We start from the raw sequence: 15242 nt of genomic DNA on the forward strand, positions 1-15242 counted from the left end.
CCCGCACACGTTGCGATAATGAATTTAAGTTGATAACCTGCGATAGGAAGACTGGTGGTCAAGGTCCAACATAATGGCATAATGTTCAAATTGTAGCTCCATGATTGAATGGGCTCTGTATTAAGTTCAAGATAATCCACGCGCGTGAGGTGTGCTCAATATTTCCTGAGTAGCACTGCCAAAGTTCCCAGGACTGGTTTGGATTCAGTTTGTTGATTAGTGGCCTCGCGTTGGCTTTGAGCAGATTAAGGGGGAATAATACCCCAAACTCCAGGCTTGGTACAAGACTACAATAACTCATGATATTGTATAAAATAATAAATTTAATTATTAAATAATAAATTGAATTACCAACGGACTACCTGACTCCGGACTACCTGACTCCAAAATGCAGTAGAAACCAGTACAGAGGGACCTCCAAAGAAAGTCAGACGAGTTACACGCACGAAGACAAACGAAACTAGCTTTTCCCTCAGAACTGAAGGTAGTACCATCCTCAGTCATTCGAGGGAGAAATCCACAATACACGGGATGCACAAGTTGTGGTGTTTCCCACTGTCTCTAAAGATATAAGAATTGTTCGGCAGTTTGCCCTTTAAATAAACTATGGAGGACTTCCGTTCTTATTCCTCTATGCTCTTCAAGAGGAGTTGACGATTATATGTATATACGTTTTCTTCTTTGAACAAATCGTAGCAAATGACCGTCACGGGGGGGGGGGATCGAAATTTGCAATAATCTGAAAAACATACAATGATTTGCACAAACATGTCCTTAAGTTGTAAATAACCATTGCGTAACATTCTCATATTAAATTTGATATGAACCCAATTCTGTATCGCTTATGCAACAAGTTTATTTAGTCATTGCGTTAAAAAATAATTTGCCTTACAGAACGCCTATATAAGCACGTCGCGTTCCCACAGACGATTCAGTTTGCAACTTGGGCAGTTACTTTGTAGTACGGACCGCAGTGAGTCGGTGGGATTTTGATCTGAAGATGGACTCTTTCGCAGTGACGGCTTTCCTAGCGCTCCTTGTCATTTCTGGAAGCGAAGGCGCTTATTTTTCGTGGCAGCAATGTCCTTCAACGGGTAAGTGACCTGGAATGGACGAATAATTTAAAATGAGCATTGAAACCGAGGCTGTCAGTGGTGGTCACTGTGTTAATTGAGGACCTTTAAAAAAAATCCTCTCAACGAAAGACATCACTGAGGCTCTCGATTTCATTCAGTTCCATGTTGAAATTCCTCTATAGTGTATATTTTTTTTAATCAAAATTCCTCTTTAAGAGCAAGGGGGTAAATTTTACAGATATGTATATAATTCATTATTCTCCCCATCAAACATACACGTTTGTCCTAGATATGCATGGTTGATAACTTCACCCGTATGATCGATGAGGGTATAGGATCGGAGGAACGCGTATGGTTGATGGGCTTTCATATATATCGTACAAACTTACGCTTGTGCACGTTCTATTAAAACTCATTTCAGATTGATGCCAAAATCGCATTAACCAGTTTTAACTTTACGATTGTTTACCTTGAAATTGGATATCGTTCAAACAGTTAGGGTAAATGTTGGTTTGGTTATCAACGAAATTGGTCAGTTTTTTCGTCTTTTGATTTCCGAGTATAATCTGTTCGAAACTTCGAGATTTCATCATACAAAGTTGTCCTTGACCCTATAGACCTTCTATACGTAATTCAACTATGAACCGACCATGAACCGACCAACAGACTGATATTAGATAGAGCTCTTATCGATACGTGGCCCACACACGACTGCAAATTGATTTACCAAAAGATTTTACTGCGTAATCTTTCCATCAATGTTACGACTTGAATTAACCTTCCAATCTTATCGAAAGATATCGATTATGAGCAGAACAACAGCATTGAGTTCCGCGCTTTTTTGCGTGACCACTATGGCGTAAATTTTGGTACCATTGTTTTACGACTAAAACTAATCCAACTAGATATCGCGCACCATAATAATGCGAGAAAAAGTTTGACACTGTTTACGAAATCTTGGCTTCGTCTCCGTGAATCGGTTCCAGACTCCAGCTTCATGATTTTTTGGTCGCCTGACCTGACACACACAGGTATAATTCTGGTACATTTTCCACTTAAAGAGACACCAAATTATGTCACCAAATGGGCCAATGGTTGGTGTATTTTCAATGGGTTTGAACGTAGCAGTTTTTTACTATGAGTTTTAAGCTGGAGACGAAGATAAAGAAACAAAGTTTGTGGATGTCACTTACTCAAACACATACTCAAGTTCATTGACACCTTGATGACCTTGTTTTTCTTGTTCCAGCTGACGATGCAGCACTTCAAGTTCGAGATTTCAACATCTCCCCCGACCCTGTCACACTGAACGATAACGCGTACATGAGCCTCAGTTCCGAGGTCACCAGAAATGTCACTTATCCCCTGACATTGACCCTGACAATAAAGAAGGTGACGTTCTTCGATTGGGAGATGAGGATTCCGTGTTTTTCTATGCTCGGTGGGCTACCCGTTGGAAGCTGGTAAGATCATCTCCAATAACAAAATATCAGAGCAAGCTTTGGTCTAATTGCTTGATTAATAAACTGTCGGGTGTTGAACCCTGACTGAACTTTCTGTTTGAGAAACAAGTCTACAACAATTGCGTTATTTGCCAGTACCTGCGTATTGACATTATATAGTTACTAAAGTTCGCTTAATAATTCGTTACAGCGGGGGACACATATTAATTTGAACTTTTTTAAACAGAATATAGACACAAGAACTTAGAAAGAATCGGAAATGAGGCCACGTGAAGCATGCAGCGTTGCCTTTTTTTTAGACCCGGTAACTGGGGCGCTAGTTTCGAATTTTGACTTTGGTCGGTCATACTTCTACTAGCCGACCAAACTCAAAATTCGATACTATAGGGCCTACTGAAAAAAACAAAAACAAATGAGTTCTATAGCGTCTCAGTTACTGGGTCTAAGTTGCCCTTCAAATTAGCTTGGATCAGATTTATCTCAAATTTACCTGTTCAGCATTTAAGCATTCTGACGCCAACTTCATTCCCCCAGTCAATATGATGTATGTTCATCGTTGGAGTATCTGGAATCACGCTATGGCTGCCCCAGCGAGTTTACGGACAATGGACTGCCGTGTCACTGCCCGTTCGCCCCGGCTGGATCCAGCTACCGCACCGCTAGCACAGAGCCAATTCGTATATTCCTTGATACCACAGGTCTACCCACTATCATGACGACTTTTCTAACCGTAAGTTTATAAATTGTTTAATTTGATTATTTCTGGTAAAGAAACCCAGGGTCTCCAAGTATGGACAGGAAGGGAGCCCAATAGGAAGTCAGAGAGGGTTTCCGGTAACACCATGTGCAAGAATTTCTTTTGAGAAGATGTGTGGTTCGAGTTCTCAAAAGAACCGGTTGGTTGTCAAACTCGACGTTTAGTTCAGTATGCTCTGATAGTCTTCAGAAGAGAAAAAAAGAATGTGATGATGAACAATTGTTTGTCGGTCCTCGAGGGCAAGCCTTGTGTCCTCTTCATACCTATCTCACAGACTGACTGACTGACTGACTCCCCGACTGATGACTGACTCCCCTGAGCCGGGCAGAGCTATCGTTACCCCGTAAGAATTGGCTAAATCCGACCCATTGTGTAGACCAGATACATGAAAAGATTTCCAGTGAAATTTAATCTATTTATATTTTAATTTTTTTTTAGGGGTTGACTGAGCTCCCCGAATTCAAAAGCCCCTCCAACACAAATTCACACAATTAGTAAACTAAAGTAACTTAAACTGACTCAATTTGGTCTTTTCTTTTAAGATTTATTTTGTGACCTGCTCCATTCTTACAACATCAGTTTTTTCCATACAAAATAGATATAAACTTATTTTATCTTTACTCATTTGTACAGGGAAAATACCGCATGATAGCTGACGTTACAGATGCGAACGACAACAAGGTCCTGTGTGTGGAGTACAGAATGAACATGACCAGCTAAGCGTGAGAAGTGAGGCTAGGATGCAGGATGCTTGACCACTAAATGGTCACCAGACTAAGCTGGCTCAAAACCAAGTCTTCGGGTTGCAGACCAGCAAACAAAGTGTCATCGACCTCGATGATAAATACCCCCACTTCTCAAGATCAGGAAAAATACTCACAACTCTCCAAGGTGTTTGAGACACCCATCAAATTAAAGCTTAGGCCTATATCGTCATCTTTCATTTTCTGTTTTCGGGGGGGGGGGGGGTATCCAATGACTTTTTGGAGAAACTTCCATCCAAAGATGATCACCCCTAAAAGGTGGTGAAGCCGCCGACACTGCAAAGTGAGGCAATCCTTCAATTTCACTTTACAAGTGATTTTTGCCTTTACAAACTAAAAACAAAACTTGCATCAAATCGAAACAAAGTCTGCAGCCGCATAGTTTTTGGAACCAAATACATATAATGTCACTTTGTCACAGCTGTAGGCTGTGCACGCCATACGAAAGAAGAAGTTCACTCCTTACTTATATGTTTCTGTACCTAACAGTTCATGTAACATAATTGTGTTTACTATCATTTTTGACGTCAAGATTGAAAATACATATATGTTTGATTTATAAGTATGCAAAAATTAAATGTGTGAAAGAAAATGAAAACAAAAGGCTATTCTCAATCAATTTTTACAATTGTGTGCAATACTTTGAATAAAAATTTGCTTTTATAAGAAATAATTTTTCGTTAGAAAATGTAAAGTCAATCATTATAAATCAGTTAATCCATCAATTTGTCCACCATAATTCAAACTATCAAATTCATTCGCAATGAAAAGTCAGCTGCCATTTTGTTTAATTGTCATTCGCAATTGACAATTAAGCATTTGTGTACACCAAAGCTCGCAACCCATCTGTCACCGAAAAAAAACTGCATATTATTCAAGATGCTTTAATCCTACTGACTCTCCTATTATATTCAACATTTGAATCTCAATGATCTGGCTGGAGACCGCACACTGTCAACTCCTCTGGTCTCAAGTTCACCTTAAAAGATGTGAAAACACACCTACTCTAAAAACAAAAGCAGGGAGACGATCTGAAAAGGCTTGAGATGGAGTTGAACTGACCTACCCACCCACTTGATCTCGTTCCCATTGAGGGCATTGTTGGGTGTGGGCTCCTCAAGAATGTTGCATCTGCATGCACACAAGAACAAAAGTTGAGAACAGTTCAAATGTAAGATGGAAATTCAATATTGGGTTTGGCCCTTCACCGAGTAATTCTATAAACACTGTGTACTTGATGTCCCCTCCCTCACCCCTCCTAAGAAACCACAAGCTTACTCTGATGGGACTCAAACACACGACCTGCTTGCTAGTGCTTATAAATAGTGACACGCTGCTGTATTAGATTCGAGCCAGCCAGCCAACCCCGGCAAGCTCGGCGGTCGAGTGGTAAGACATCTGTACTAGTAAGCGGGAGGTCATGGGTTCAAGTACCTGAGTAAGCTTGTGATTTCTGTCTCGTAAGGCCTCAGACAACACCGAGTATATTCATGCACATAAAGAAGCATCGTTGCAATTTCCGTCAGTAGTTCTTTTTTTTTTATTCGGCGAAGCGCGCACAAGCATTGACATGACACACGCGTGCGCCGTTGCTATTATTCATCGGATCAGTGCGCGACATCGCATAGCTGTAATCAGCTCAGTGAGAACGTGTCTTAGACACTGAATTCAGGCCCAATTCAAAACATGATCCAGCAACTTTTGATTTGAAATCGAGATCCTAGAATGTCATTTTTCTCAAGATATACAGCTGAAGCTGAGCTGAAACTTCATCAGATTAGTTGTTCAGCACCCTTCTTTAGATTTTGAGCACTTTTGTAGCTTCAAACGAACAAAATGCACAAATTACAAAAGATGGACTGTACCTTTAAAGTTCACATATTTTTTCAATGAGTAGCATACTTTTTGAATGAGTAGGTAGTTCATCTTACCTCACGGCTCTGCTGATATGTAGGCTACTCTGGATTGTGGCTTTGGCCTGTCCACCAAACGCTTCGTACAGTCGCATCACTACAACATTGTCATTATCCTCTGCCTGCAGTGAAAAAAAAACAAAGTATGGAACTGTTTACATCAAAATCGCATCTTTTATTTTTATTTAAATTAACAAAACAAAGAGCAAAAAGCGAACCTTCTTGACTGTTTCTATCACAACAGCTGGATTATCCACTTTGAAGTACGAACCGCCTTGATGTGGCAGGGAACCAGGGAAGACGACCAACGGGTTGTTGAGATTATATGCTTGTTGGATCACTCCACTCTCCTGAAAACTGCCTGCGATGTGACAAGATCAAAATGAAAAGAAAATGTAATGAAATCAAGCTTATCTTTCTTTGATTTTTCAGTGTCAATATTTTATTTTAATAACAAAAACAAAAACAAACACAAATTTTGGCAACTGTAATCAAGCTGAGATAAAAGGGCTTTTAATGTGGATCAGCCTGAATTGTTGTAGGGCCACAATTTAAAAACAGGATTGGGGTGGATAATTTTTTTATTTCGATTTTTGAATCAAATGTGAATAACTTGTGTAGTGCATGATCAATGGGAATTTAGACAACTTTAGAGTAATGGCTAAAGACTGAGATATGTCATGGGGAGTCAGGTTGGCGTAGCGGTACTTTCCCCGCCTTCCACCGCTGTGACCCGGGTTCGAATCCTGCCTGGGCCAATATGTGGATTAGGTTTTCAGTCCCTACATGATTTCGTGGGTTTTCCCAAGAATTTTCTACTGGGATTTTCCTCCCACCTCTAAAACTGTAATTTCTTCTAATTGTCTTCTCTCCACAGATTTCTTCAAGCTTGCGAGCTACAGTGCCTAGGGTGCTTTTGAGGAATCCTTGGTTTCATTACCAGAAATGATTAATAAAAATAATAATAGTAATAGTGCCTCGATTTGAAACTTACTAATTACACTGTCAAAGAGAAGCCACTAGTTATGGAGTTAACATGAACAAGTCTTATACAGTATCAACAGTTTGTCAGCAGGGAACAAATTAACATAAGCTTTGTGATGACGTTTGACTAAAGCCCGGTTCATACTTCATGCAAAAGCGAATGCTAAGCGAATTTGACGTCATAAAACATTCGTTGCGAAATTCGCCCGAGTTGAAATATGTTCAACTTTTACGAATTCGCAGCGCAAATACTTGCCACGACGTCACAAATTCGCGTTCGCTTTCGCGCAGAGTATGAACCGGGCTTTAGAGAAGCACTGAGAATTCAAGATTGTTTGGAGATCATTTTTATCATCAGTATAAGTTTCTTTTTTTTTTTACCCGTATGTGGCATGATGGCATAGGTGAATTCATGTTGCCCCATGTCTGCTGTTGGATCAGGACTCTTCGGCGATCTCAGTCTGAAATAAAATTTAAAAAATAAACAAACAACCTAACAAACAAACAGATCTAAAGAACTGATAGAATCTAATTACCTGCAGAGGAAAATATTACGAGAGCCACAAGTCAAATAAAAAAAGACTGTGTTTTACATGCCTAATTTAAAAAAAATAAACCAAAAGGTCATGTAACTATTTTAGCCATCTGTGACCTTTTTAATGAAATTGCGTAAGGGTAATTTAAGGGTAGAGTAGATCATTTATCATTTGTGCATTTGTTTCGTTTGTAGCAACAAAAGCACTCAAAATCTAAAGAAAGGTGCTTAACAAATAACCTGATGAAGTTTTAGCTCTGTGAATGCTGTGTATTCCAAGAAAACAATACTCTAGGATCTTGATTTCAATTTAAAAGTTGCCAAGGCATATTTTGAATTGCGCCCGAAATCAGCATACAGAACATATTCTCATTCAGCTAATTGCAGCTACATGATGTCATGCACTGAACCAACGAAATTATAGCAACCGCGCGAGCGTGCTTCCTGTCAATGCTTGTGCACACCCATTCACCGATTCACCCAATTACAAACCAGCTACTAACGGAAATTTCAAAAAAATGTGTCACTTGTCGCATCTTTGGAATGACCTTCTGATATCATTTTCTTCAAAATGACAGCATGCCAGAAGGAATAATTTCACAGGGAGTTTAGTGCCATAACATCTTTAAGCCAACTACGCTTTTTAGCAATAATCTGGTCAGTTACTTTTGGATAACTGCAAATGATCTTCTCTAGCATTAAATTTTGATATTGTGTGTATCAGCCAATATGAAAATCTGTGGCAAAAGTCCGTGATTACAGTACAGGCTGCTACCACTGATCTAAGACTGGATAGCGGATATCCATACACCAGTCACACAGTAGACTTTGCATATTGACCAATTCACCCCCGGTCTCACGAAGATGGCCGCGTATATTACAAATGTTCTACGCGTATATATCGCGCGCGCTGTATGAAGAGTTGACGTGCATTTTGGTCACGTACACGTATTATGATGTTATAAAAAGGACACATTTCCGCAGTGATTATTATTTCCCAAACGCCGAAAAAGTAACTGCGACATTAAAAAAAGTAAACCACAACGTTAGAAAAATTGTAAACCGTGGTCAGTGTTGGTGGTCAAAATATAAATCAAGTGAACTGCGATATTACAAAAGCATTCATGATGCCTATAAAGACGGCAACTTGTCCTTTGTAGATCACCACAGCCCGTCTCACCGGTCTCACCAATATGGCGTCAAATTCATTCATTGTGCGGCTCTTTATCCGCTATCCAGTCTTTATATAGAGATCAGTGGCTGCTACATATCCAATTTGAACCGGAAAACTTGAACCAGCAAGCTTGGTGGGTGAGTGATAGAATGTGTGCCCTTGTAACCTGGGTCCTGGCTTCCAGTCTCGCCCAAGTAAACCTTATGAAGTTTTCTCACAAGCTATCAGATATCATCAACTTTAAAAATTGAAAATTCATTAAAAGTCAATTTCTCCGTGAAAAGAATCTTTAAGAGATGTTTCACGGACATTCACATGGGGCTTATATAGGACTAATCCTGTAAGGGTATTTTCACGTTTTTTTTTTAATGACCCTGGCTACTGAGGATTATCATTGGTTATTTATAACGGTACACTGGGTCTATCTCCATGGGTAAACAAAGGACCTTCTTAAGGGTGTTTTCACGGACTCCTAATCTTGCTTAATATGTTGAAAAATCCGTGAAAATTAAGTTAACAGTAATTTCAAGGGAAGATGGCTCTTTAACAAATTTTTAAGGGATGAAGATGTTCATGACATGAAGTTGGTGAAGATTAAAACCACTTACAGGGATAACCTCATGATGTTACCATGGCAACTGTGACCATACTTGCAATCGTTGAGTAGAGCAACTCCAAACCCATGCTCTGACATATCGGCCCATTTATGGCCCACCACCTTGGAGAAAGTACACAAAAGGAGAAGACAGGGATATAAAGAATCAAAGAGTTTACTCTCAAAGTGAAGTTACTTTGCTTTTCAAAAAAACAAAAATTAGGCCGTTATCAAAACATAAGGCTTAGGCCAAAAAAAAAATAAGTCGGTCTCTGGTCAGCGCGCGCGTCGATTTTAATCATGCGCGTCGATCTTTTTTTTTCCAAAATGTTCCGCGGTAGCTCCAACAGCGCCCCCTATTTCCGCACCTCCTCAATTTTTTTATCAAGGAGCACCAAGGAATGGGAAATTGCACCAAGGCAAATGATCGAAAGCACCAAGGCAAATTATGGAGGACACCAATGTACATGAGGACACCAAAAAAGCAAAATAGTACCCACCTTGTTTGAACAATCCAAGCTTGAAGAAAAAAAAAAAAAAAAAAAAAAAAAAAAAAAAAAGCCGCGTGGGCGCGTCAATTCCGGAACTTTGGTCTGACCAGAGACCGAATATTTTTTTTTTTGGCCTTATCTAAGTTTATAAACTGATGTGATTTGACAACACTTGCATTTTTGCCAACAGGGGGCAACCTACGTAAAGACACAGAAGAATCCCATTAGAAGTTTAATTGGCTAAAGTTTTGAAGTGGCAATTTGTGTTAAACAGTTACTTTCAACGCAAAGGTTTACTCCTCTCACAATATGTTCTATGGATCTCATCCTGAAGTTAAGTTAGTCACCTTACGTTGTCTCGAATAAGGTTTGCAAATTACACCATGTCAAGACCTGTATCTGAAAGAACTCATTGTGATATTTTTTAGTCAAAGGTAGAATGAACCAGTTGTCATTTGTTTCGTTTGAAGCAACAAAAGTGCTCAAAATCTAAAGAAGGGTGCTTAACAACTAACCTGATGAAGTTTCAGCTCTATGAATGCTGTACATTTGGAGAAAACAATATTCCAAGATCTTGATTTCAATTCAAAAGTTGCCGGGTCATGTTTTGAATTGGCCCGAAATCAGCATCCGGGACACATTCTTATTCAGCCAATTGCAGCTATGCGATGTAACACACTGAACCAATGAATAATAGCAACAAAGTGTGTGTGTGTGCGCCGTGTCAACGCTTGATCGCACCCATTCACGGATTCGCCCAATTACAAACCAACTACAAACAGAAATTTCCAAAAATGTCACTTCTTTGGAAATGACCTTCTTTTATTGCTTACTTCTAAATGGCAGCATGCCATAAGGAATAATTTCACAGGTCATTACTATCTTTAAACAAAGTAAGCCGTTTAAGAACAATTTGGTTGGCTACTTTTTGGGATAGCTGCAGATGGTCCACTCTACCTTTTATGTTTTGGAAAATATGCTCTGTCTGCCCACTGGAATATTCTCAAATTTAAAAGCCAACCTTTCATTGAAGAGTCTCTTAGATTAAAGTCCATCATTTGTAATTTGTGCATTTTGTTCGTTTGAAGCAACAAAAGTGCCCAAAATCTAAAGAAGGGTGCTGAACAACTAACCTGATGAAGTTTCAGCTCAGCTTTAGCTGTATATTTCAAGAAAAACAACATTCTAGGATCTCAATTTCAAATCAAAAGTTGCTGAATCATGTTTTGAATTGGGCCTGAATTCAGCGTCCGAGAAACGTTCTCACTGAGCCGATTGCAGCTACGCGATGTCGCGCACTGATCCAACGAATTATAGCAACGACGCATGCGTGTGTGTCGTGCAAGTGCTTGTGCGCGCTTCGCTGAATAACAAAACGAACTACTAATTTAAATTTTCCTACGGTGCGTCTTAAGACGCACCGTTGGAAAGGCCTTCTTTTGTTAATTACTTCAAAATGACAGCTTGCCAGAAAGAATCATTTCACAGGGAGTTTAGTCCCCTTACTATCTTTCAACCAAGTATGCTTTTCAACAATAATTACGCCAGTTACTTTTCGGATAGCTGCAAATGATGGACTATAGCTTTAAGAAGTCAGACGATCACAGGGTGTCATCCGTAAATCTTATTCCCATTTTATATTTCACCATGCGAAACTTCAAATCATACTTAAAACACTAAGGTTGGGAAAACCCACCTCATACTTTGCCGAGTCCCAGGATGTATTGAGGTGTGTAGGGCGCTGCAGGTGACCAAACTGAATGTCGTACGTTGCGTTGGATGACCGCACATTCAGAGGAAACTCAACTTTCAAAAACTTATGGTTCTCATGCCATTCAACCTTGAATCAAAGTTTAAAAATCAAAATTACAAACTCAATGAAGAAAATTTGACATAATATACTAACTGCATTTCAGTGTGGCTAAATGACGAAAAAAAAGAGAAAAAAAGAAGATATTTTAGTTGTTTGCCTACCTTTGTGGAGAACTTGAGGTATGGACACCCGCTGTCCAATGAGATCACTTGTTCTATCCAGCTTTTGTCACTGATGAATAGCTTGGTCTGTATCGAGCATCGCAGTTGGTTGTTATCTAGGATCTGCGCAGAGGTGACCGCTTTGGTGATTGGTTGTCTGAGGGTGGAGAAAATAAAAAGTGAAACGTGAAAAAGAGAAACGAAAAGTGAAAAAGTCTAAACGCTGTCAAGGACAGAAGAAACGAATGAGGTATATGATGTAAGAAACCTTTGTTTTTGTAAGAAATCAGAAGTATCAAGACAAGAGTTTGAGGAAGACTGGATGTTAAGACCTCTACCACCCTCTGAAAACCTAGCAGTGCTATGTAGCTTATTTTGCACGCCTGCAATTTAAACAGGCAATGGAAAATACATTCCTTTATTTTAAGTGAAGGAATGTTTTTGTAGAGGACCTTTTTTTTCTTCTTTTGAACACATCACCTGGTTTCCAAATGGTAATCCATTACGTCCCAAGCATCCCAGAACAGTGGAATGTCATCAAAGAGGACAAACTGGTTGCCATAGAAACTGCCCTGGTCACAGGTTTTGAAGGCATCCCTAGGAAAAGAATAAATAAAAAAAGAGAAAAGGTCAGCACATTTACATAAGATGGTGACCATGTAAAAATAACTAACGTATGACTAATAACTAACGTATCAATAATCTGTTTCTGCTACAAGACATTGGCTGGCAAATTTTACGAAGCTGCTAAGTATGCAAATATACTAAGGGTAGAAAGTTGCTTAGCTGAATTACCAGATGTATCGTCAGGAGTATAATTCTAGGTGGGCTCTGACTTTTTTGCAAGAAAAGTTATGTAAAAATGCAAAGCATACAGTGCCAGAAATGCTGTCCGCAATTTTCTTTTTTTGAAAATAGGCAGGAAATCCTCTGTTTGCAGGACGTCATCAATTTATATTGCTTGTGAATTGTGCTTATATACTTTCAACTTGTTTTAACTATGGCCAAGTTCGGGCAAGGACCATTAGTCGACTAGTGGTTGATTTGTGACATACCTTACGCCTGCGCACTGATAGCAACGTGCGAACGTCTCTAGTCAAACGCTAGTCAAAATGTCATCGCAAAACTTCTGGATCCTGGCTCTCTGCTAGCGTTATGAATGCGCGCGGCTAGTGGTTACCAGCGAAGCAACCAACCCCAGTAGGCTGGTTCCAAATAGTCGACTAGCGTAGTCAACCACCGTCGACTAGACAGAGTTCGGGCAAGCGTTAGTCGAACTATGGTTAACTATAGTCCTTGCGCGAACTTGGCCTATTTTAAAGGGTTCTCAACTGATTGCAACTGGTTTATAACTGGTTATATACTGGTTTCAACTGGTATCAACTGGTTTCAACTGGTTATTCTAGTTTCAACTAGTTTCAACTGGTTATTCTGGTTTAACTGGTTTCAATTGGTTATTCTGGTTTCAACTGGTTCAACTGGTTATTCTGGTTTCAACTGGTTTTAACTGGTTATTCTGGTTTCAACTGGTTTCAACTGGTTCTACTGGCTTCAAATGGTTTCAGCTGGTATCCACTCATTTCAACTGGTTTCAAGTTGTTGAAACTCACCTTTCTGCCTCCCTATGCCATAAACTCTGCACTCGTCCAAGCCCGTCTATCGATGCCACAAGATGCTCATTCTCTAGCAGAATGGAGCCCTCGCTCTGTATGACTTGCACTGGAATAACACTTGCTGACGATTCGCGCACTGACATGAGGCTCATTGGTAGTACATCCACCAGAACTGAGGGGAAAAAAGGATGAGAAACCTTAACTTAGAAAGGGCAAGGTTTGTAAACTTGGTCCCATTTTTAAAGTTGTACGCCACAACTTATGCCTTCTAAGATGTGCAGCATTCTGGCCACATGAGACAGAACTGGACAGAGGTGGATATGAGGCTTGGTGGGTATTAGGAAAGAGAATAAAATTTTCCTGACAAGATTGTTTGTTGCATTTCAATAAGACATTCCATTGACAAGTTATGGCTGTTTAACCCTATGAACTCAGCCCTAATTTGGAGGTTTTTTGACTAAGTTAAATTCTTGCACTCTTTTTAGTAGTATTCTTTATAATATCTGGGTAATTTATATACCATCTGAAAGCTTGTGAGTTAGGCAATAAAACAATTTGAAAAAAAGATCCAAATATGACCCCCATCTCAATGGCGGCCATTTTAAAAAGCATAATATTGGGTTGTTTTAATCCTTTTTTGTTAATTTTTGGCCAAAAATGTATGAAAACAAACTGATGGGAGACTTTTGAATGCATTACTACAAAATACAACTCTCATTTCATGAGAAAATCTCTCACAAAGCAATTTTCATTTTAATCTTTTTTTTTGGGGGGGGGGGGGCACTTACCTAGAGTCTTCCCTTCACAGTCCTTGATCACTGAGTCGATTTTAGCCACCTTGGCTTCAGTTGGACCTTCCTCGTCTTCTTGCCGGGCTAGGGCGATGACCTCACCCCGTTGCCAGGAGACCGGATTAAAAACATAGTAGCCTTTCTGTTGAAATTGTGATTTCATAGTAAAACTCAATTGTTTATTTTATGAATAGTTACTCAGAAATTCTTAGTAGTGTATTATTCCTTTGATCCTTCTCATTAATGGCACACTATTAAACAAAATTAAAAAGTGAGATTTTTTGACCCAGCAAAGAAGACGACAAAATCTCACTTCAATCAGAGAGCAACGGGTAAAAAAAATTTGAACTCCAATATCAAACCACTACAATTCATTGGAAAGGCTAAATGTAACATTTCCAACTTCTCTTTCAGTTTGGGAATGTGCCAAATCACAGGTAAGGTTACAAGTATAATCAGATGACCAATGACACAGACATGCATGTAAGTGTATTACAGTTTAATTGAATAGTTATTGACTTGTAGCCTGACTTTTTTCAATAGGCCTTATTTTTGACTTATGCCCTAAGAAACTGCCCTACCCCTATCAACTACAGTCAATGACCGTAAAACCAAGTGACGTTGAACCTGTACAAAAAACTACCTCACCAACCTCTTGGGAGGCAGCACAAAGTGCTTGAAGTCCGTCCATGAGCAGTTTGGAGGCAGTGTTCTCTATGTCTTCATATATCTTGACTGCATCCTCAACAACCTGAAATGTAAGATGCATTAGAAGCCTTTAATATCCAAAGCAAATTGAAATACATGTACGTTAATCTAATAATAGCTGGAGTCCCCAAAATCTCCTGAAGTGAAAATAGGAGGCAAAGCTCAGGTTTTGAAAAGATAGACACATGTACTAGTACGTATGCTGAGCACACACACAAGAATGAGGCACAATACCATAACCAAACCGGGTTAGTTAAAGGGAAAATACAACATTTGCAAACATCAAAAAATAAAACTACCAAATCATTTTGAAATACCTTGCTGGACTGTTAGTGAATGACAGTGTAAAGCATCCTGTAAAATCATGGCACCTGGTATACTGTCATTTTCAAGAAAAGTGGTAT

The 15242-nt window shown here is 39.4% G+C and overlaps 2 protein-coding genes across 3 annotated transcripts in view; one reads left to right on the forward strand and one right to left on the reverse strand.

The window, feature by feature from the left end:
• Window positions 1-865: 865 nt before the first annotated feature.
• LOC119740812 (ganglioside GM2 activator-like) lies at window positions 866-4647 on the forward strand. Its single transcript, XM_038216250.1, has 4 exons — window positions 866-1094; window positions 2326-2539; window positions 3074-3269; window positions 3930-4647. The coding sequence occupies exons 1-4, from the start codon at window positions 1001-1003 to the stop codon at window positions 4014-4016; spliced, it is 591 nt and encodes a 196-aa protein (XP_038072178.1). The 5' UTR covers window positions 866-1000; the 3' UTR covers window positions 4017-4647.
• A 330-nt stretch (window positions 4648-4977) lies between these two features.
• Window positions 4978-15242, reverse strand: part of LOC119740808 (alpha-mannosidase 2C1-like) — a 38192-nt gene continuing 27927 nt past the window's right edge. For both annotated transcript variants that reach the window (XM_038216244.1, XM_038216243.1), the window contains 11 exons: window positions 14783-14881; window positions 14128-14272; window positions 13337-13511; window positions 12207-12323; window positions 11727-11883; window positions 11449-11592; window positions 9275-9384; window positions 7339-7418; window positions 6192-6334; window positions 5992-6095; window positions 4978-5191 (listed from right to left, as the gene is read on the reverse strand). In XM_038216244.1, the coding sequence (XP_038072172.1) occupies window positions 5062-5191; window positions 5992-6095; window positions 6192-6334; window positions 7339-7418; window positions 9275-9384; window positions 11449-11592; window positions 11727-11883; window positions 12207-12323; window positions 13337-13511; window positions 14128-14272; window positions 14783-14881 (1404 nt within the window). In that variant the 3' untranslated portion in view covers window positions 4978-5061. The remainder of the gene's footprint in view (window positions 5192-5991; window positions 6096-6191; window positions 6335-7338; window positions 7419-9274; window positions 9385-11448; window positions 11593-11726; window positions 11884-12206; window positions 12324-13336; window positions 13512-14127; window positions 14273-14782; window positions 14882-15242) is intronic.

This window comes from Patiria miniata, unplaced genomic scaffold (genome assembly GCF_015706575.1).
Source record: "Patiria miniata isolate m_02_andy unplaced genomic scaffold, ASM1570657v1 HiC_scaffold_5, whole genome shotgun sequence".
Lineage (NCBI taxonomy): Eukaryota > Metazoa > Echinodermata > Asteroidea > Valvatida > Asterinidae > Patiria > Patiria miniata.